Below are 23,722 nucleotides of genomic sequence, written 5' to 3' on the forward strand. Positions count from 1 at the left end.
GAGTTTGATCCTCAGCACAACCAACCACCATGAAAAGCAGCTTGCATCCAAGACAGCTTGGATGCTGGGAAGTGCTTGCTGATGTTAACTTGATATGGCTGTCTCCAGAAAGACTGTTCCTGAACCTGACTGATACAGAGGTAGATGCTCACAGCCAGCCATTGGACAAGTTTGGGGTTTTCTGATGGAGGAATTGGAGAAGTGATTCAAGGAGCTGAGGGGTTTTCAGCCCCATAGAGGGAATAACAGTGTGAACAGACCAGACTCCCCCCCCCCACCCGCCCCTGAAGCTCCCCGGAAGTAGACCACCAAGCAAAGAATACACATGGAGGAACCCATGTTGCTGGTCACATATGAGGCAGAGAAGGATGAGAGGTCTTTGGGCCTGAGGCTGTTCATTGCCCTTGTGTAAGGAAATGCCAGATCAGGAAGAAAGGAGTGGTCAGGTGGGTGGGTGAGCACCCTCATAGATGCAGGGAGAGTGGAGATGGGATAGAGCATTTCAGAAGGGGAGACAGACCCAGAAAGGGGAAAATATTTGAAATGTAAATAAAGAAAATATCCAATAAAAAATGGGATACAGCTCTAAACAAGGAGTTTACAACTGAGGAATCTCAAATGGCTCTGAGAAACACCTAAAGAAAATCTCAACATTCTTAGATATCAGGGAAATGCAAATCAAAAAGACCATGACATTACACCTCACACCAGTCAGAATTGCTAAGATCAAAAACTCAGCTGACCTGCATGTGCAGCAGAGGATGGGCTAGTAGGATGTCCATCAATGGGAGGATAGGCCATTTGTCCTTTGAAGGCTCTATGCCCCAGTTTGGGGGAATGACAGGACCAGAAATTGGGAGTGGGTGGGTTGCTGAGTAGGGGGATGGTGTTTTTTGGAGGGGAAACCAGGAGAAGAGAAAACTTTTGAAATGTAAATGAAGAAAATATCCAATAATAAAAACTCTCAGCTAACAGCAGATGTGGGTGAGGATGTGGAGATAGAAGAACACTCCTTCATTGCTGGTGGGATTGCAAGCTAGTACCACCCATATGGAAATCAGTCTTGCAGGACCTCAGAAAATTGGACATAGTAATGAAGATCCAGCTATACCACTCCTGGCCATATACACAGAAGGTGCTGCCACATGTCATAAGGACACATGCTCCACTATGTTCATTGCAGCTATATTTATAGTAGCCAGAAGCTGGAAACTGCCCAGATTTCCCTCAACAAAGAAATGAATACAGAAGATCTGTACCCCATTTTTTAATAAGGTTATTTGGTTCTCTAGAGTCTAACTTCTTGAATTCTTTGTATATTTTGGTTATTAGCACTCTATAGAATGTAGGGTTGGTGAAGATCTTTGGCCAATCTGTTGGTTCCCGTTTTCTCCTTTTAACAGTGTCCTTTGCCTTTCAGAAGCTTTTCAATTTTATAAAGTCACATTTTCAATTGTTGATCTTAGAGCCTGAGCCATCAGTGTTCTGTTCAGGAAATTTTCCCCTGTGCAGATGTGTTAGAGGCTCTTTCCTAACTTTTCTTCTATCAGTGTATCTGGTTTCATGTGAAGGTCCTTGATCTACTTGGACTTGATCTCTGATCCTGTATCTTCTCCTATTTTTAGTTAGACAGGATCTGTCTGCATAGCACCGGCTGCCCCTTGTTTTCCTTTTCTCGTTTCTGCCCTCTAATGTCAGAATTTGTTACTGTAAGCCACCAAACCAGGAAGTTGGTGCTTTGTGTTACCTTTATCTCCTATGAAATGAGTTGTGTGCTGTTCCTGGGTCACAAATAATATACCGTAATTTTCACAGGCCACATGGATACATTTGAGAAAAAAAGTTTTCTGTTAAAAAAAAACTATTTCAATTTCATACCAATTTCATTTACTGTAGTAATCAAATACAAACTGCATAATGTGAGAAATTTTCTTTTGCACTTTTCCTAACAAATTGGTGTATGTGTGTGTGTAGACAAGTTCATTTGCAGGTGTATATATACATGTGTGTAAGCATGTTTGTGTGTACACGGTAGCTGTTACATGTGTAGGAATTCTTGTACAAGATTGAAAATACCCTAGAGGTCAAATTTGAGTCTTATTCCCCAGGAGCCATCTTCCTGTGTGTTTTGTTTTTTGTTTTTGTTGTTGTTGTTGTTGTTGTTTTGAAAGAAGTCTCTCCCTGAGACTTGGAATTTATTGATTAGGCTAGATTGACTGTCCAGTAAGTCCCAGGGCTTCTCCTGTCTTTTTTCCTTCTAAAAGTTCATAATTTATATACCCTTTGGTTCAAACATTTTCAAGTTTTCTGTTAATTTGCTTTGTGTGTGTTCAGGGCTTGTGTGTCATGTTACAGTGTACCTGTGGTAGTCAGAGTTTGACTTAGAGTAGCTGCTCCTCTCCTTTCAACACGGAGGTCACAGGGTCAGGCATGGCAAGAACTGGATTTACACACTAAACCATCTCACAGGTCCTCAGAAAAGGGAAGCTTGTGAGGTTCCAGTTCAGGTCCTAAAACTTGCATGGCAAGTGTTTACCAACTGTGACATATGGATCCTGCCATCAAACAGAAGCTATAAGAAACAAAACAGAAGTATTTCTGTCCCCTTCTATTTTATTGTCTAGCTAGCAGGATCTAAAAAAATAAATAAACCATTTTATAAAAATTAAAGGGATGTCACTGTTAAAATACTTGATATATTTTCAAGAATCAATTTTAAATATTTCTTTTTAGTCATCAGACATTTCTAATATGGGAACGTAGATACCATTTTTAATAATCATTTTCCTTTCATTTCAATTGAAATATTGCTGAATTTATTTATTTTTCTTTCACATTTTTGAGATAATTTGATGTGTAGAAGCCCACCTGCCTTACCCTTCTAAGTGCTGAGATTGTGCTTATCACTGGTAATGCCAGGATCATCCATCAGTTTAGATTGTACATTTGTTTCCTTCAGATTAATATTTTCCATATATTTGAACAGTTTTCGATATTATAATTACACTATTTCTCCCTTCCCTTCCTACAAAACCTACCATATTACTCCTCTTTGCTGTTTCCAAGTATATTGTACTCTTTATTCATTAAATAGTTGTCACTAAACTCTTTCTTTCCCTACCCCATCACAGGTATGTATATGTGTTAATGTGTATTCCTAAAATATAAATGAAACATGAAAAGTCTATTTAATATATCTTCTATGTTTATGTTTTTAGGGCTGACCATTTGCTTTGTGGTAAACAATTGGTGTGCTCTTCCCTGGGGAGGAGACTTTGTCTTCCTCTCAGTGTTCTTCAGTTGCCTAAAGTTCTTTAGGTAGTGTTAAGCTCTCTTGAGTGTTCAATGTCCACATTAGCATGTCCATTGGCGACACTCTTGTTCAGGTCTCCTATAAGTCAGGTTGGTGAGACTATGAATTTCACTTCTGGCATTCCGGGGAGATACATTATGAGAGCAAACTCATTATACCTCTGGCTCTAAAAACCATTCATCCTTCTCTTGCCTGAAGTTGCATAATATTCAAGTAGGCACTTTGTTTTATTGGTGTATTAATGCATTAGACTGGGATCAAGAAATTCTTGGATTACTTCTAGTTTTCTGTAATTGTTTCAATCTGGTACAAAGAGAAGTTTTTGTCCTCTCTTTGCAACAGACTCTATTTCTCTGGGGGTATATAAAAAACGTTGAAAAAGAAATTATTTGTCTGGTTAAGTAATGTAGTATTTGTACATTCTTCTTCACAATCCATGGCTTCATTAGACCTGGGTACTTGGCTAGTTTAACGTACCAACCGTGATTTCCCACCTGTTGAATGAGTCTTTAAGTCCAGTTAAAGAGCAGTTGATTACTGCAAGGATTGGTGCTAAAACTATACTGCCAGTGCTATTATGCAATGCTGATTGGTCTGGAATTTAGGTATCATAAGTGGGTAGGAGTGTTGGTTGCTTCCATCCATTGGAAACCTGTATGTCCTTATGGTATCATGAGTGCAAGTTCTCAGGGAGGAGGCTTTCAGGTCAGTTCCAACTCAGAGGTCTCTGGGCCAGCATCTGATGTGCATGTTCACTTCTCCAATATGGACTTTCCTTACACTCCCAATCGCAATCAAGGGCAATAGAAACAGCTTGAAATATTTTGGGAGTTTCTTGAACAACCCTGACAAAGACCTCAAAAAAGGGGTTCTCTCAGTGGGAGTTAGTGAATTTGCTTGCTTGTCTTTGGCTCTTACAAGTAGCATTTTCAACTAGATGAAAATGTGTCATTTAAATTATATATATATATATATATATATATATATATATATATATATGTATATATATATATACACACATATATATGTATGTCTGTGTATATATATATTTATATATGTATGTCTATATATATGTATATATGTATGTCTGTGTATATATATATATATATATATATATATATATATATATCAGAGAATTATATTGTCATAAGTGTTTCTTTACATAGTTTCAAGTTATTCCTCGTGCTTCTTCTAAACATCTCTAATGTTATTGTACCCCTTCTATATTTACCTCACTCATTTTCAGTAATTAGAGATCTGTTTTGAATTTCCCTGATCAGATCATTTCTATGATACTAACAGCCTCCTCTCTTTAGCTTCTCCATGCTCCTACTATTGGAGGGATGACTTTTGCCTTCCTAAGTCTCTGTAGTTACTCTAGGATATATATTCATATCTGCATATTTATAGTTAGGAACCTCAGAAGAGACAGAAAGTGAGAATATGAAACATTAATCTTTCTGAGTCTGTTACTTTACTCACAATGATCTCTTTTACCTTCATCTATTTGCCTGCAAAGTTTCCATGATATCATTTTTCTTTACAACTGAATAATATTGCATAATGTACATATAACACATATTTATTATCTGTATGTTTATTGATGGTATATAGAAAAGCTACTGAATTGCCCTAGTTGATTCAGTAACATGTAGAATTGCTGATTATTGCTAAATATGTTTGATGTTTCTCAAAGGTTTCTGTGTTGTAGGGATGCCTTTCACAGGATCATTGTCAATTGACCAAATAAAATATCAGCTCTTATTCAAATTTAAGATTAGTGTGGAAACTGATAAATACTTTGAAATAGCTTGTTGACTCTCATGGAGATGGAGAAATTGTAGTACTAGAACAACCAGTACCTCAAGTCAAACAAGCTCCTGGCATGTTGAGGAGAGCTGGGAAATTTCTCCTGGCAACTGTTAGCTGCTTAGATGGGGATAGTCTGTATTCTTTAACGTTGTGATGCTAGCATGTTACCCACACTCAAGTGGATAGCTGCATATCCAAGAGTATATAGGCAACATAGATTGGACTTAATGAGTTTTAAAAATAGGTGGATTCACAGTTGAATGGGTAAGGAAGAAGAGTTAGATCTGGGATGAGTAGGGTGATTATGATCAAAATAGATTGTATGAAATTCTCCAAGAATTAATTTTTAAAAAACATTTAACTTTTTTTTCAAGAGTATTTTTTCTTTCAGAGGATCAGAGTTCAATTCCTACATATAAGCTGGTTGCTTCATGCCTGCCTGCAACTCTAACTCTAGCTCCAGCTCCAGGAGAAGAGACGTAACATTTCTTTCTAACACACCTGCTAATGTGTGTGTGTGTGTGTGTGTGTGTGTGTGTGTGTGTGTGTGTGTGTGTGTGTGTGTGTGGTGTAAAGAGAAACAATAAAACCTCTTAATCTTGCTATCGTTGTGCAAGTTTGTTACAAATTATTCTTTCTTTTACTATAGTGTTAGGATTTTTAAAGGATTAACAGTTCTATATATTCCATAATATGATGAAATATAATGTCAATTTCTGGCTAAGAAGACGTTATTGTCATTTGACTTCTCATTTCTTTAATTTTTCTGTAATATCTTGTACAGACGAAATTAGACAGCTGAGATATCTAGAAGCTGCTAATTCTGAAGAAGAATACAATGAGGAGAATGACATACAGTCAGAAAGCTCCAGAGGGCAAGCATTTTTCCCTGGACATCCGCGAGGGAGAGGTAAAGTACACTGAACAGCACAGGTGGTAAAAACGAGCAGGCAGATTTTTGAACTTGCACTGTTCTAATGTTATATTATGTTACATGCTTCATATTTTTCAGACATGGACTTGTACAAGGTTGGTAAGAGTTTAATTCCAGTTCAGATGAAAAAAAATATGTTTCATTTATAAGAGCTGCTTTTCTAATGGAGAGCAGGGGTAGAAATTAACAATGGAGGTAATTGTTTTAAATTTGCCAGGTTGATCCACTACTGGGAGGCAATACAGGAGTGTTAAGTGCATGATCAATAGCCTAATCACCATAACAAAGACATTTTGTTAGAAAACAATGTCACTGAGTGAATGGAATAAGGTTGAATGGGAAGAATGTCTTCTTTAAACCTAACAGTATTGTTTGGAGTAGGGAACATATTGTAACAGAATTTTTATGTTGTCGTAGTCTTTATATTATTTCTAGATAGGTTTCCAGTTTGGTACCATATACAACCAAATGTTGAATTCCACATAAACTGAAGACTGCCACTTTGAAATGCTGAGTATAGATAGAATGGACAATCACTCTTGTATAGCATTCAGTGAGACAAGCAGACAACGTTAGAGTGTTGAAATACTAAGTCATTTTTCAAAACAAGGCCTATCTTTTAAAAACTGTTTCTAAAAGATACTGAATTCACTGCTGAAAATATGGAAAATAAATTTTCTCAAAATAATACACAGGACACAGACGTGACAGTAGGGGAAGAAATGGCCATTTTTTCAGACAAAGATTTTCAGCAAATCATCCTCTACTTCATCTGGTAAGTGAACACTAAGGGTTAACAGAAATCAAGAGTCTGAGATGTAACATAGTTCTTTTAGAGATGAGTGTGTTTGTTTCTTTGAAGACAAGGTCTTACAAGTTCAATAGTACAAGGTAGTATATTACTTACTATGTAGCCTAGGTTGGTAAAGAATTTCTGATGTTCATCCTGTCTCAATCTTCCAGTGATGAAACTAAGAGAAGGTGTTATATGTTAGGTATCATAATTACTTTTCTTTGTAAAAAAACACTATGATCAAGGCAGTGTACAAAAGGAAGAGGGTCAGAAACCTTGATCATCATGGGGTGGGCAGTGTATTGCAGCAGGAGGAAGGCCCCTTCAACTATTTCAGGAAACATTTTATTTTTTATTTTAATCATTGGGAATTTTGAATTTATAAGGTACAAAAATAGATAGTTTGTGATTGTCATTAATTGTAAATATTATTCTCATTTTGTCCTCTTATAAATTTTTATCTTAAGCTATAGTATAAAAATAGTTTACTACCCTCAAAAACTAATGGTATGAACCAGAAATCTGGAGTAGAGAGATACCCTAGTATTTAAAAGTGCTTGCTAGTGTTCCAGATGACCCAAGTTCAGCTCTCAACACCCACATCAGTGGTCCTATAACTTAAATGCAGTTTCAAGGGCTTTAACCCCTCCTCTGGTTTCTGTAAGCACCACACACATGGGGCATAATCTCACATAAAACACACACATAAACACACACACACACACACACACACACACACACACACACACACACACACAAACCTATACACATTAAAAAATCACGTGAAGATAGAAATTAAGTGAAATGGGATATGAAACACATTCTGGAACTTTCCAGAGGAAAAATTTATACTTCCCTGTACTTCTAAACTGGCATAGGTAACTGGGTCATGGGACAAGAATTTTGATATGTATCAGTAGTTCAGCTTAACAGTAAGAACTAGTTATTCTTAAACTGTTATATAAGCATCTGGTGTTAAACAGTGGTTGAACGGGAAAATTGTCTGCAGGGTAAGAGCACTTGCAAAGGAGAATGGGGACATGGAACCCACACAAAAAGCAGAACTTGGTCTTGGTCAAGGGTACACCTGTAATCCCAGTGTTGTTGGAATGGATATAGGATCTGACTAGCTGTGACTTAGCTCCAAGTACTGTAAGAGGCCCTATCTCAAGGTAGTAATTTGGAAAGTAAGAGCAGGACACCTGATGACAACTTCACTCAAGCTCCTTGAAGCTCAAAATTATGTGTACTCACACTTTCTCTCTCTCTCTCTCTCTCTCTCTCTCTCTCTCTCTCTCTCTCTCTCTCTCTCTCTCTCTCTCTCTCTGTCACACACACACACACACTCACACACACTCACACACACAGTGGCAATTCAGGGAACATTATTTTGTGAAGGAATAGGTTACATTTTTTAGCATAGTCTCCATTCTGTGTTGCAGAGATGAAATACTTCCTTCTGTTTTGAAGAATTGAATTTGACCGAAAGAGGTCTAGATCTTGCAGGATGATATTTGTGATACTACTTCTGGTTTGGTTTTATTTCGTTTAGGTTTAGGTTTTTCTTTGTTTGTTTTGTTTGTTTATTTTCATGGAATGCACCCAGTAGTTTGCACATGCTAAACAAGTATTCAACCAAAGGGCAATATCCTAGATTCCTTAAAGGGTTTTTGATTTTTCTCTTTGTTTGTTTGAAATGATATTTCATGAAAGCCAGGTTGCCTATATAGGGATGACATTAACTCAAGATTCTCTCCTTTCTATCTTCTGGAATTATAGACACTTCACCTAGTTTTATGGAATGTATAGGCTTAAGTCAAGGGAGATATGTATGATAGACAAGGACTCTACCAATTTAACTAGATCCCCTGTCCAAAGTTTGGGGTACAAGTGATAAATATAGAAAGAATGAAAAAAATATGTTCCCTTTTGCTGTCGTCCAAGATACTCCCAACTGAAAATATTTTAAAGTATATTGAAATTGAAATCATCTATCCATTGCAAATAGTTTTGAACCATTCAAGAATTTCATACCAGAAATCACTGAGAAAAGTAAAGAAAACCAAAGTGGGGATAGTGGACCATTCATGCAAACCAATTTCTGATAGCATTGAGACAAGTACTGGGAATATAGGCAAGAGATATTACACCCTGACTATATAAAAATATTTTGAGAGATTCTTGTCACAAAAGCCTAGCCAATTAAGTTGGATCTCTGGGATGCTTGTAGAAGTGGATGGAGAAAGTAGGTTCATGCAAGGTTGCCTTCTGACTTCTGCATGCACACCACAGCATACACACCCACACATATCATGGACAAAATACACAATAGTTTTCACTATTAAAAGAAAATTAGTATTTCTTTCCTTAAGTTTACAAATCATGTAGTACCTAATTTCATGTAAATGATTTCTTATGAGAACCACAGCCCTGCTCATGCTGAGTATGTACTGGACAACTGAGCTACAATCCCAATACAGAAAATATTCCTTACACAAATGATTATTTTACAATAGTATGCAAGTTTGCATTTAAATAGTCCTTGTTGTAGCACCTTCTTCCTAATGTCAGTTACTTTGACCATTCAGAAGTGTTGTAGCAGGACATGGAAATACCAAATATAGGGGTCTTTTGCTTTCTAAGCAAAATATACTGGTGTAAAGCTACCTTTTTTAGTACTGTCTGTATAATATTGCTCACTTACTCTTAAGGATTATCATAGACACTGTCAAAGTTTTTACTGTCTCCTTTCGAGTGACTCACTATTATACCTCTTTGGTTAAAGAGATAAAAAGAATGAAAATAAAGCTAAGCTATTACCAGATCCATTTATTTGAATTGTACCAAGCCAACTCTTTGCTACCTTTATAGCATTTGTATTCCACTCACTTAGTTATTCTCCCTAGAATTAAATATTTGTTTACATTCAAATATAAATTTTTAATGACCACTGGGTAGAGAAATACTCAGTAGAATAATTTGGAATATTTTTCTTTGATCTTAAAGAGTTGTATTACAGAACATTCTTAAATGTAGATGTAACTCAGTTGGTAGGGTACTTAGCTAGCATGCATAAAACCCTGAGTTCAAACCTCATTGCCATATAGTACCATTTGTAGTGGCAAGTGTCTTTAATCCTAGTGTTGAAGAGGTTGATGGAGGAGTTTAGAAGTTCAAGATCACAGTTGTATATGTAGTAAGTTACTGGCTATCATGAAATTCTGCAAGTTCCCCCCAAAATATCTCTTTACTCTCAAGTACGATGTCAAATGGTTTAGTTGGTAAAATACACAAGACAGCTAATTTTCATTATTTTTATGATACATACAAGTAATTTTCCTTGTGAAAGTGACATGGTATATAGGATAGCTCCGTAAACTATTAAATAAAAGTATTGTCATTCATTCTAGGATAAAATCACTGATAGAAATAGTCTTGAGAAGCTGATGTGGTGGCACAAGCCTATAAATCCAAACTTCGTGAAAATCACGTGTTTCAGGCTAACCTAAACAATATAATTAGGACCTCTAAAAAAGCAAAGTAGGGGAGGAATAGAGGAAGGAAGAAAGAAAGGAGGGGCTTTAAAAATACACTTATGGCTTAATCTAATCATAGACTGTCTCATTTATATTATATAACTGGGATCTTTTGCAGACAAGACAAGTCAACCTAGAAAGTCTAACAAGGAGGAATGGAAACCAATCAGAAGAGAGACAGCTACAACAAGAAAGAATCCAATTGTTCTTCAGGAGTTTACATGGCCTCTCCCAATCTCATGACCACCACATTGGCAGATCTCATGGCCACGATTCCAGAAGATCATGTAATCGATTCAGGAGAGCTCCTGTTCAGTCAGAGAGATCTCATGTCTACTCAGGTAGAACTAATAACTATACAGATAGACCACACCATGACCTCTCAGATAGACCACACAATCAACTCTCAGTGAGACCACATCCTGACCTCTCAGGTAGACCACTTCATGACTACTCAGGTAGACCACATCAAAACCATGCAGTTAGGCTTCAACATGGCCACTCAGATAGATATCATCTTACCCATACAGAGAGAGTTCTTCCTAACAACTCAGGGATAGCTCATCCTGGCCACACAGAGAGAGATAATCAAGTCCAAAGAGGGAGAGCTCATGATAACCAATCAGGATTAGCTCATCACAACCATGATGGCAGATCTCATCATGACCACTCAGGGAGAGCTTATCACGGCCATGCAAGGAGAGCTCATAACAACCAGTCATGGAGATCTGATAACAACCAGTCATGGAGAGATCTTAACCAGTCATGGAGAGGTCAGAACAACCAGTCACAGAGAGGTCATGACAACCAGTCACGGAGAGGTCATGACAACCAGTCACGTAGAGGTCATGACAACCAGTCACAGAGAGGTCATGACAACCAGTCACAGAGAGGTCATAATGATCAGTCATGGAGAGCTCATAACATCCGGTCACGGAGAGATCGTTATCACACCTCATTGAGATCTAGTAGCATCCAGTCATGGATGCTTCATGAAAGAGAAAGATACCATGGTCCAAGAGGAAGAAATGGACCAAGGGATGCATCACCACCAGGATCTGAGCCAGAAATTGACAGGTAGAAACAAAATCAGTACTTTATCAATGTTAGTACAATGTTTGGAATGATATAGAAAAGTATAAGAATTTCTGTGTCTTAATAACTAAATTAGTATTTTCCCAATTCAGACACTGCTGCACACAGTAGGAGAAACTTGTCTGGTAACAAACTATAGAAATGATCCCTGAAAGGATAGTCTTTCAGACACTGGTACAATTCAGGAGTGTATGGGAACAATTTTGTGGCTCATGATATCAACTCACATGCATATGCGATGGCCTAAGATTGTTTCCCAGTTTCTGGCCTTTCTTACTAGGCCTATGCACGACTCAGAGTAGCTACTCCTTTTGCATCTTTCAAGCTAGTAAGCAAGAAAATATACCAACAAATTGTACGAAATTGATATGATAGGATATAACTAATGGTAATCAACCTGTTTCTTTCCTTTATTTCCTTCCTTAGGAGCCTTAAAGGCTTCATCAGACAAATTATCTCTCCTTCTTTGTGTGTTTTCATGTATGTGTGTGTATGTATCTGTGTGAGAGAGAGTGCATGTTTGTATGTGTGTGAGGTTGTATGTTGTTGTGCAAATTGTGATAGAGCCTGTACACATTAGTCAAGTGATTTATGTCTAAGCCCAACAAGTATATCTTACAGCAGTTTCTCCAAATCCACTCTCCAAAGTGTATGCTGTCTTTAGCTGTAGAAACTTGCCTTCAAATTATGTGAAGCAAACAGGGCAACAGCAGTAGCCAATATTATTTTGGGAGTCTCTTCTATTGCTGTGTCTAACACTTGAAGAGCAGGTTTCCTGTACCTAGCACAGGGTTTATGTTATGTAGTCTATAATCCTTGTGCTGAGAGCTGGCACTTAGAATTGTAAAACTTCATTTAAACTACATACATACATATGTTTAAATATGCACATATATGACATAAGTATTTTATTAATATTTTTAATTTCTTACTGGATATTTTCTTTATTTACATTTTAAATGTCCCCATTCTCAGTCACCCCCAGAACCCCCATCCTATCCACCCTCCCCTGCTTCTATGATAGTATTCCCCCACCCATCCACCCACTCCCACTTACCTGCCCTCCAATTACCCTACACTGGGGCATCGAGACTTCACAGGACCAAAGGACTACCACTGATGTCCAACAAGGCCATCCTTGGCTACATATGCAGCTAGAGCCATGCTTCCCACCATGTGTACTCTTTGTTTGGTGGTTTAGTCCCCGGGAACTCTGGAGGATCTGGTTGGTTCATATTGTTGTTCCTCCTATGGGGCTGCAACCCCATTCAACTCCTTCAGTACTTTATCTATCTCCTCCATTGGGGAACCTATGCTCAGTTCCATGGTTGGCTGTGAGCATCCCCCTCTGTATTTGTCAGGCATTGGCAGAGCCTCTCAGGAGACAGCTATATCTGGATCCTGTCAGCAAGCACTTCTTGGCATCCTGAAATAGTGTCTAGATTTGGTAACTGTATTTGGGATGGATCCCCAGGTGGGGCAGTCACTGGATAGCCTTTCCATCAGCTCCACACTTTGTGTATGTAACTCCTCCGATGGGTATTTTGTTCCACCTTCTAAGGAGCGAAGTATCCACACTTTTGTCTTCCTGCTTCTTGAGGTTCATGTAGTCTGTGAATTACATCTTGGGTAATAAGAACATGAATTATATCTTGGGTATTATCAGTAAGTGTATACCATATATGTTCTTTTAGTGGTTGTGTTATTAACTCACTCAGGATTATTTTTTTTTTCTAGTTCCAAACATTTGCCTAAGAATTTCATGAAGTCATTGCTTTTAATACCCTGAGTAGTATTGTGTAAATGTGCCACAATTTCTGTATTCATTCCTCTGTTGAAGGACATGTGGGTTCTTTTCAGCTTCTGGCTATTATAAATATGGCTTCTCAGAATATGGTGGAGCAAGTGTCCTTGTTATATGTTAGAACACCTTTTCGGTATATTCCCAGGAGTGGTATAGCTGGATCCTCAGGTAGTAACTACTATGTCCCATTTTTCTAAGGAACTGCCAGACTGGTTTTCACCGTGGTTGTCTCAGCTTGCAATCCCACCAAAAATGGAGGAGAGTTCCTCTTTCTCCACATCCTTTTAATGACTGCTTCTGTTTCTTAAGGGGTTATGGGGCTGTGTAGATGGGTTAGATTTGTCACATTGTATCTGCTTAGAATATTTTCCATTTCATCCAGATTTTCCAATTTAGTTGTATATAGGCTTTTGTAGTAGGATCTGATTATTTTTTCGATTTTTACAGTTTCTGTTGTTAAGTCTCTTTTTCTTTCTTTCTTTCTTTCTCTCTCTCTCTCTTTCCTTCCTTCCTTCCTTCCTTCCTTCCTTCCTTCCTTCCTTCCTTCCTTCCTTCTTTCTTTCTTTCTTTCTTTCTTCCTTCCTTTCTTTCTTTCTTTTTCACATGGTAATTTCACAGTTACCTCTAGAATAAGGACTCAAAACCTAATATACCATGACCCTAAGAAAGTACTATCAAATTTTACTAACATGGATATCAATCTATTTAAATAATGGTATCATGGAATACCAGCATTAAAATATCTTCAAAACATTTTGATAAGAGGATAGTGTCTGATACAAACAGCAAAATATTTTCATGGTTTGTTTACATAGAAGTCTAAATAGGAACTATCTACAATGACACAATGAATGAATTAGGGGCTGAGACAACTTCCTTATTGATTTTTCTCTCACCTCCTTAATGTTGCACATTTTTAAAGCTGACTGAGTAGTATACTTTCAATTGTTAGTTTCTAGTATTTACATACTTCTTCAAACTTTCAAAATATAAGGAATATTATGGCTATTGGCATGCACTGTGTAGAGTCATACTTTCACTTTTGGAATTTATTTTTTTCCAGCTCATCAGTATACATAATATTTTATTTTATTTATTTTTTATTATTGGGTATTTATTTCATTTACATTTCCAATGCTATCCCAAAAGTCCCCCACACCCTCCACACACACACACTCCCGCATCTTGGCCCTGGCACTCCCCTGTACTGAGGCATATAAAGTCTGCAGGACCAATGGGCCTCTCTTTCCACGGATGGCCAACCAGGCCATCTTCTGATACATATGCAGCTAGAGACACGAGCTCTGAGGGGTTCTGGTTAGTTCATATGTTGTTCCACCTATAGTGTTGCAGATCCCCCAGCTTCCTGGGTACTTCCTCCAGCTCCTCCTTTGGGGGCCCTGTGATCCATCCAGTAGGTGACTGTGAGCATCCACTTCTGTGTTTTTATAGGCCCCAGAATATTCTCACAAGAGACAGCTATATCAGGGTCCTTTCAGCAAAATCTTGCTATTGTATGCAATGGTGTCAGCGTTTGGAGGCTGATTATGGGATGGATCCCCGGGTATGGCAGCCTCTAGATGGTGCATCCTTTCATCTCAGCTCCAAAATCTTTCTCTGTAGCTACTTCTATGGGTGCCTTGCTCCCAATTCCAAGAAGGGGCAAAGTATCCACACCTTGGTCTTCGTTCTCCCCAAGCTTCATGTGTTTTGCAAATTGTATCTTATATCTTGGGTATTCTAAGTTTCTGGGCTAATATCCACTTATCAGTGAGTATATATCATGTGAGTTCTTTTGCGATTGAGTTACCTCACTCACAATGATGCCCTCCAGGTCCATCCATGTCCCTAGGAATTTCATAAATTCGTTCTTTTTAATAGCTGAGTAGTACTCCATTGTGTTAATGTACCACATTTTCTGTATCCATTCCTCTGTTGAGGGGCATCTAGGTTCTTTCCAGCTTCTGTCTATTATAAGTAAGGCTGCTATGAACATAGTGGACCATGTGTCCTTCTTACCGGTTGGAACATCTTCTGCATATATGCCGAGGAGAGGTATTGTGGGAGAGCTATAAGTTTTCCTCTTAGAAATGCTTTCATTGTGTTCCATAAGTTTGGGTATGTTGTGACTTCATTTTCATTATACTCCAAAAAGTCCATAATTACTTTCTTTATTCCTTCCTTGACCAAGGTATCATTGAGAAGAGTGTTGTTCAGTTTCCACGTGAAAGTTGGCTTTCTATTATTTATTTTTTTATTGAAGATCAGCCTTAGTCCATGGTGATCTGATAGGATGCATGGGGCAATTTCAATGTTTTTGTACATGTTGAGACTTGTTTTGTGACCAATTGTGTGTTCAATTTTGGAGAAGGTCACATGAGGTGATGAGAAGAAGGTATATCCTTTTGTTTTACGATGAAATGTTCGGTAGATATTTGTCAGATCCATTTGTTTCATAACTTCTGTTAGTTTCACTGTGTCCCTGTTCAGTTTCTGTTTCCATGATCTGTCCATTGGTGAAAGTGGTGTGTTGAAATCTCCCACTATTACTGTGTGAGGTGCAATGTGTGCTTTGAGCTTTACTAAAGTTTCTTTAATAAATGTGGCTGCCCTTTTATTTGGAGCATAGATATGCAGAATTGATAGTTCCTCTTGGACGATTTTTCCTTTGATGACAATGAAGTGCCCCTCCTTGTCTTTTTTGATGACTTTCTGTTGGAAGTCGATTTTATTAGATATTAAAATGACTACTCCAGCTTGTTTCTTCATACCTTTTGCTTGGAAAATTCTTTTCCAGCCTTTCGTTCTGAGGTAGTGTCTATCTTTTTCCCTGAGATGACTTTCCTCTAAGCACCAAAATGTTGGGTTTTGTTTGTGTAGCCAGTTTGTTAATCTATGTCTTTTTATTGGGGAGTTGAGTCCATTGATATTAAGAGATATTAAGGAAAAGTAATTGTTGCTTCCTATTATTTTTGTTGTTAAAGTTAGCATTCTGTTCTTGTGGCTGTCTTCTTTTAGGTTTGTTGACCTTCTTGCTTTTTCTAGGGCATGGTTTCCTTCCTTGTATTGTTTTTTTTTTTTTCTGTTATTATCCAATGAAGGGATGGATTTGTGGAAAGGTAATGTGTGAATTTTGTTTTGTCGTGGAATACTTTGGTTTCTCCATCTATGGTAATTGAGAATTTGGATGGGCATAGTAGCCTGGGCTGGAATTTGTGTTCTCTTAGTGTCTGTATAACATCTGTCCAGGCTCTTCTGGCTTTCATAGTCTCTGTTGAAAAATCTGGTTTAATTTTGATAGGCCCATCTTTATATTTTACTTGACCTTTTCCCTTACTGCTTTTAGTATTCTATCTTTATTTAGTGCATTTGTTGTTCTGATTATTATGTGTCAGGAGGAATTTCTTTTCTGGTCCAGTCTATTTGGAGTTCTGCAAGCTTCATGTATGTTCATGGGCATCTATTTCTTTAAATTTGGGAAGTTTTCTTCTATAATTTTGTTGAAGATATTTGCCGGTCCTTTAAGTTGAAAATCTTCATTCTCATCCACTCCTATTATCTGTAGGTTTGGTCTTCTCATTGTGTCCTGGATTTCCTGGATGTTTTGAGTTAGGAGCTTTTTGCATTTTCCATTTTCTTTGATTGTTGTGACGATGTTCTCTATGGAATCTTCTGCACCTGAGATTCTCTCTTCCAACTTTTGTATTCTGTTGCTGATGCTCGCATCTTTGGTTCCAGATTTCTTTCCTAGGGTTTCTATCTCCAGTGTTACCTCACTTTGGGTTTTCTTTATTGTGTCTACTTCCCTTTTTAGGTCTTGGATGGTTTTATTCAATTCCATCACCTGTTTGGTTGTGTTTTCATGAAATTCTTTAAGGGATTTTTGTGCTTCTTCTTTTATGTCTTTCTACCTGTTTAGCAGTGTTCTTCTGTATTTCTTTAAGTGAGTTATTAAAGTCCTTCTTGATGTCCTCTACCATCATCATGAGATATGCTTTTAATCTCGGTCTAGCTTTTCTGGTGTGTTGGGGTGCCCTGGACTGGGCAAAGTGGGAGTGCTGGGTTCTGATGATGGTGAGTGGTCTTGGTTTCTTTTAGTAATATTCTTATGTTTACCTTTTGCCATTTAGAGATTGTTCCTCTGGTGATTCTGTTACCCTCTATCAGCAGACCTGGGAGACTAGCTCTCTCCTCTGAGTTTCAGTGGTCAGAGCAGTCTTTGCAGGGAAGCTCTCCTCTTACAGGGAAAGTCCACTGTTATCTGGTGTTTGGACCTCCTCTTGGCTGAAGATGAAGGCCCAAAACAGGACCTTTCCCAGAAGCTGTGTTGCTTTGGCCTGTCACAGAAGCTGTTAGTTTCAGTAGTCCACACTCTCACCTGTACAGACTACTTTCTTCAGAGTCCCGGAACCAAGATGGCTTCCACGGATCCTGAGGGAAAGGCCTCCCAGGCCTGGCGGACACCTGTCCTCTGGCCAGGAATTGGCCGGATGTCTGGAGCCTGAAAATGGTGCTGCCTCAGAAGCTCTGTGGCTCTCATCTGTCTCAGAAGCTGTTAGCTTCTGTATTCCACACTCTAACCTGTGCAGACTACTTTCTGTGGAATCCCATAACCAAGATCCTAAAATTTCTTAATGAATGTGGAAGCCCTTGAATTTGAAGCATAGATGTTCAGAATTGAGAGTTCATCTTGGTAGATTTTTCCTTTGATGAGTATGAAGTGTCCTTATCTTTTTTGATAACTTTTTGTTGAAAGTCAATTGTATTCAGTATTAGAATGGCTACTCCAGCTTTTTTCTTGGGACCATTTAGTTGGAAATTTCTTTTCAGCCTTTAACTCTGAGTAGAGTTTTTCTTTGTCACTGAGTTGTGATTTCTTTATGAAGCAAAATGGTGGGACCTATTTACTTATGGAGTCTCTTAGTCTATGTTTTTAATGAGGAATTAGGTACATTGATGTAAGGAGTTAGTAAGGAAAAGTGATTGTTGCTTCCTGTCATTTTAGTAGTTAGAATTGGAATTATGCTTATGTGGCTAAGAGTGTAGTTTCCCTCCTTGTGTTGGAGTTTTCCATATATTATCCTTTGTAAGGCTAGATTTGTGGAAAGATACTGTGTAAATTTGTTTTTGCCATTTAAATAATTTGATTTCCTCATCTATGGTAATTGAGAGTTTTGCAGGGTATAGTAGCCTGGACTGACATTGTGATCTCTTAGGTTCTATATGACATCTGCCCAGGATCTTCTGGCTTTCATAGTCTCTGGCAAGAAGTCTGGTGTAATTCTTATTACATCTGCCTTTTATGTTACTTGATATTTTCCCTTACTGCTTGTAATATTCTTTCTTTGTTTTGTGCATTTGGTATTTTGATTATTATGTGACCAGAGGAATTTCTTTTCTGGTCCAATCTATTTGGAGTTCTGTAGGCAACTTTTATGTTCATGGCCATCTCTTTCTTTAGGTTAGGGTAGTTTTCTTCTATAGTTTTGTAGAAGGTATTTACAATGATGGGAATCTTTGCTCTCTTCTATACCTATTATCCTTAGGTTTGGTCTTCTCATTGTGTTCTGGATTTCCTGTATGTTTGGAGTTAGGAGATTTTTGCATTTTGCATTTTCTTTGACAGTGTTAATGTTTTCTATGGTATTTAATGCAACTGACATTCTCTCTTCTATCTCTTGCTGACACTTGTGTTTATGACTCCTAATGTCTTTCCTAGGTGTTCTATCTCCAGCATTTCCTCCCTTTGTGTTTTCTTTATTGTTTCTGTTTTCATTTTTAGATCCTGGATGGCCTTGTTCAATTCCTTCTCCTGTTTGGTTGTGTTTTCCTGTAATTCTGTATGGGATTTTTGTCTTTCCTCTTTAAGGGCTTCTACCTGATTACCTGTGTTCTCCTGTGTTTCTTTAAGGCTGTTAATTTATATCCTTCTTAAAGTCCTCTTTCATCATGATGAGAAGTGATTTTTAGATCTGAATCTTGCTTTTCTGGTATGATAGTGTTTCCAGGACTTGCTGTGTTGGGAGAGTTGGGTTCTGATGATGTCAAGTAACCTTGGTTTCTATTGCTTATGATCTTATGCTTGCCTCTGGTTATCTCTAGTGCTACCTGCCCTAGTTTTCTCTGGGACATGAGCCTGTCCCTTCTGTGTTCCTGGTTGTGTCAGAACTCCTCAGATTCTTGCTGTCTCTAGTATCCTGGTATCCTTGTATCCTGAGAACCTGAGACCCTGAGACCCTGAGACCCTGAGACCCTGAGATCCTGAGATCCTGAGATCCTGAGATCCTGAGATCCTGAGACCCTGAGATCCTGAGATCCTGGGGATGTCATAGATCCTAGGAATCAAGGTGCTTCAGGGATCCTGAAATCCTGGCGTGACCAAGCTCCTGAGTTCCTTTGATTGTGCGTGTGTTAGAGCTCCTGGGAGTCAAGCTGCCTTTGGGATCCTGAAATCCTGGTGTGACCTAGCTCCTGAATTCCTATGATCCTATGTGTGTTAAAACACCTGGGAATTGACCTTCTTTTGGATGTTGTGTGACTCGGTATGGAGTTAGTGTCCATGTTCTGCTCAGAGCACAGGTTCAGACACAACATATGTATGTGAAGTAAACAAAATAGATGTTTTTATTAACCATTCTTGGTGTTATTTAGGGTTCCTTTATTCTTGATCTGTGTTTCCTTCCTCCTTTTCAGTTAAATCTCAACCCTGTTTTCTTATTATCCCTTCATAGCACCCTTGTCCTATTTCACTGCTCTCTAGAGTTCCTACTCCCACTATGTTCCCTTGTACTTTCATGGTTTCTGAGGTTATACAATCACATCTACAGATTCAGATAATCCACAAACTAATATTTCTTAGTGTATTCATCCATTTGCTGGCACAATTCATAAATGTAGCATACAGCTCTAACTGATTACATATTAATACTCTAAAGATAAATAATTTGTAATGCAGAAGTTTTAAATAGGGGTCTAGAGAGGCAACTTAGGAGTTAGAGCACTTGATGTACTAGCATGGAGACTAGAGTTCAAGTCCCATCATCCACACCATGAATCAGTGATGCTACACAAACCTCTAGCCCAATTGCTGAAATGGGGAAGACAGGATAGTCACTGGGCCTTCCTAGCTTCCGAACTAGCCAAGAAAATGCAAGGTATACTGTCAAGGAGAAACCCACCTACAAGTTGGAAAGTGATAATGGAGGAAACATGCTGCCCTCTTCTTGACTCTGCATGTATCTAGAGGAATATCCATCAGCACAGATATGATGTATACATGAAATTAAATAAATCATTTGCATATGTGAAATCTGTTAGTAATAGGCGTTTTTAATTTTTTTTCTAATTTTTCACCCTTTATGACATATACCAGATCGTCTGCAATAAGAGAAAGGACTGACTATTTATGGGTACAGGAACATCGAAGAAATGAGACAGTTGAACTGAATGTAGCGGTAAGTACAATACTTTCTATTTTCTACCTCGAAATTCTATGAGGTTCCATGTATTATTTTCTTTCAACTAGGCTCTTCTTTTGGATCTTCTTTCCTTCTTCAAAATTTTAGTATTTATTTGTATTCATGATTGTGACTTGGGGATGTCACCTTCTGGGCTACAGTTTTCTGACATGTTAAGCAGTCTTAGACTGATTTATCTCTAAGGGCACACTGCCTTGGATGTTCTTGCATGTGTGTACAATATCAGAAATTGAATGTTACACTTGTAAGATCAGTAAGAATAAAAGTGAAATACAGGAGCAAGGGACTCTATAATAGCACAGGCTTTGTTTGGGAAAGGATGTGTTGTGAGGAGATTTCTAGTTCAAGACATTAGAGAGCCAGAAGCCCTCTTAGACACAAGAGTAGTTAGAGGGTGGGAAAGGGAGAAGGGGACAGAAAATTTTCCCTTTTGATGGGATCTTGGCCATTGCAAGACTAGCCAGTCAATGTTAAGTTACAGAATGCCAGAGGATCATTATGACTTGACTAGCCATTACTGGGGAGTAGAAATAATAAGAGAGACAGGAATATAGAAAAGCAACTTACTTTAGTTATAGGGGTGAAATTTGGGTATTGTTGTGGTTAACCAAGATACAGAAGCTTTACAAAATGGCCAAGCCCATAGTTAAGAATATTAAGAACCAAGGAAAGAAGGGAATATTGTTTAAATGCTAAGACTTGCTATTGAGAATTTTTTAAAAATCACCTCGTACTGAGTAAGGATGTATTTTCAATCGTTTATCTCAATGTTTTCTATTTAGCTAGAAGACGGCTACAGCAGTGCTGAAGAGAGTGATGAAAGTTTTGACAGGTAACTTTACACAGACTTTGTATAGTGCTTAGAGGAAAAAATATTTAAAAAGGGCCTTGAATATTAAATCAGCACATGGCCTTTGTGGGTAGATACTACCATTTCCATATTACAGAAGGATACATTGAAACTGAGGAACTAGTGCTGGTTGTTGCTTGTTTCTGGCACTACTGGGAACGAATTGTAGCATCACGTGCACACACTGAGTGAAAAGATATATCACGGAACTGTGCATGAACTCTACTCCAGCCGAGGAAGGGGGTGTTTTCTTTTGTGTTGTTTTGGCTTTTAACTTCACCCAAATCATACAATCAATAAAAGCTTGAAGATATATTCAAACACAGTTTGTGTTTCTACAAATATATATGGGTATTTTACTGTCCATATTGCCTTTCCACACCTACAATTACAGAGAAGGTATGATTCTTACAGTACTAGAATGCTCAGTATATTTTGTTGCTTAAACAGTTTCTATAGCTGTAGACAGTGGATTTAGTCTTGGTGAGTAGGAAAAGGATAATCACAACCAGGGAGCAAGAGTGGAAAGGGGTTGATTTTTCAGACAGGTAAGTTATAGAGGAAATGTTTGTCGTGTCTTTGGGAGTGCAGCCTTTCTCAGTTCTTGGTGAACTCAGCTTTAGACAGGTAAGAAAACTCAGTATCCTCCAAAGACAGGTGATTTCTAGATCTTGTCTTGCAGATTTGAAAAATGAAATTCCTGGGCCTTGGGGTGGCAGGGGAGGGTTAGAATGAAGCATTTTATTGTGGCCAGCTTAGAAGAATGCATGGTTCCTATAGAGGAAGGGTGTGCATCCAGCGACACAGGACCATTGAAATGGTAGTCTGGGGACTAGTTTAAGAACTTAGGACAAAAGATGGTGTGAGGCATAAGTAGGGAAATACAACTGTAAGTCCAGTAGGGCACCCAATATGAGGTGTCTGGCACATCCTCACAGTCTCAAGTCACTTCTTCCTGCAGAGCTTCTAGGCAGGACTAAGAGATACTAAGAAACCAGGAAATATAAATCTCTTCTGATGTTCTTGGTCTCCAGAAAAAACATTCTCAGACCTGCGGTTTTAAGAGCCTAGCATATTAGAAAACATGCTCAATCAAAGATCATGATGTATCATATGTTAAAACACAAAATGAAAATGCTGTCAAAATGTCGCTAGGTGGAGAATTTAGTACAATATAAAAAAAAATGTTCCCAGGGTCAACTGAAGTAAATGAGTCACAGACTAAAAATTTCTCTAAAGGCTTAAGCTCAACCAGTAGCTCAACAACCAGATTTGAAAGCTCGAGTTATTTAACGAGATAAAACATTAGTAGCCCTCTCACCACCCCCACACATGAGGAGTATGCCGCAAAACATGCCTGCCTGGCATCTACCATTACCTCACTTAACACTTTAGTACAGGACCCATCCATCATCTCCCAGCTTGGTAGGTTGCATGTCCAGGTTTGTTGGCTGCTGTCTGCTAGAGACACACATGCCTGAAATTGTAGTTTTGCCCTGAGTTCCCTCTTGCTAGAAGGTTATGGGGAAGTATCTACTTCCTAGATCATTCTAGCTCTTGGCAGAATCTTGCTGCTTGTCAGAGTCCATTCTTTTAAAACCAAAACCTGAACTACCTCTCTCTCCCTCCTGTAAGAGACCAGTTCTGTCTTCAACAAAACTAAGACATATTTCTTCTGAAATTGCAACCTTCTTACTGTCCTTCCTGGCTTCCACTTCTATCTTTGTCCTATAGATTGCATTAGGCTAACCCAGGAATATATTGTTGTATTGTTTTCCTTTGGCTTTTGATTTGGGGGAAGGGTTCGGTGGGTTTTTTCTTTGGTTTGTTGTTTTGTTTTCTTTTATTTAGTTTTGAGGCAGGGTTTCTCTATGTAGGCTTGACTGTCCTAGAATTCACTCTGTAGGCCAGCCTGGCTATGAATTCAAAGATATGCCTGTCTCTACCTCCCATGTGCTTGGGTTAAAGGCATGTACTACCACTACAGCTTGGTGGTATATTGAGGAAGGAAGGAAGGAAGGAAGGAGGGAGGGAGGGAGGGAGGGAGGGAGGGAGGGAGGGAGGGAAATTTTTTATAAGGAAACTAATATGAAAGTAGTCAGTAGAG

At 38.3% G+C, this 23,722-nt stretch overlaps 1 protein-coding gene across 2 annotated transcripts in view; it reads left to right on the forward strand.

Annotated features, from left to right (window-relative positions):
* Positions 1 to 23,722, forward strand: part of Gm15093 (predicted gene 15093) — a 32,627-nt gene that overhangs the window by 3,634 nt on the left and 5,271 nt on the right. The window contains exons 2-6 of one of the 2 annotated variants that reach the window (NM_001099920.1): positions 5,910 to 6,035; positions 6,755 to 6,834; positions 10,507 to 11,465; positions 20,660 to 20,741; positions 21,548 to 21,597. In NM_001099920.1, the coding sequence (NP_001093390.1) occupies positions 5,910 to 6,035; positions 6,755 to 6,834; positions 10,507 to 11,465; positions 20,660 to 20,741; positions 21,548 to 21,597 (1,297 nt within the window). Of the gene's footprint in view, positions 1 to 5,818; positions 6,036 to 6,754; positions 6,835 to 10,506; positions 11,466 to 20,659; positions 20,742 to 21,547; positions 21,598 to 23,722 lie in introns of those variants that run through there. The other variant, XM_030251159.1, reaches the window with a different exon arrangement.

This window comes from Mus musculus, chromosome X (assembly GCF_000001635.26).
Source record: "Mus musculus strain C57BL/6J chromosome X, GRCm38.p6 C57BL/6J".
Taxonomy (NCBI): Eukaryota; Metazoa; Chordata; class Mammalia; order Rodentia; family Muridae; genus Mus; species Mus musculus.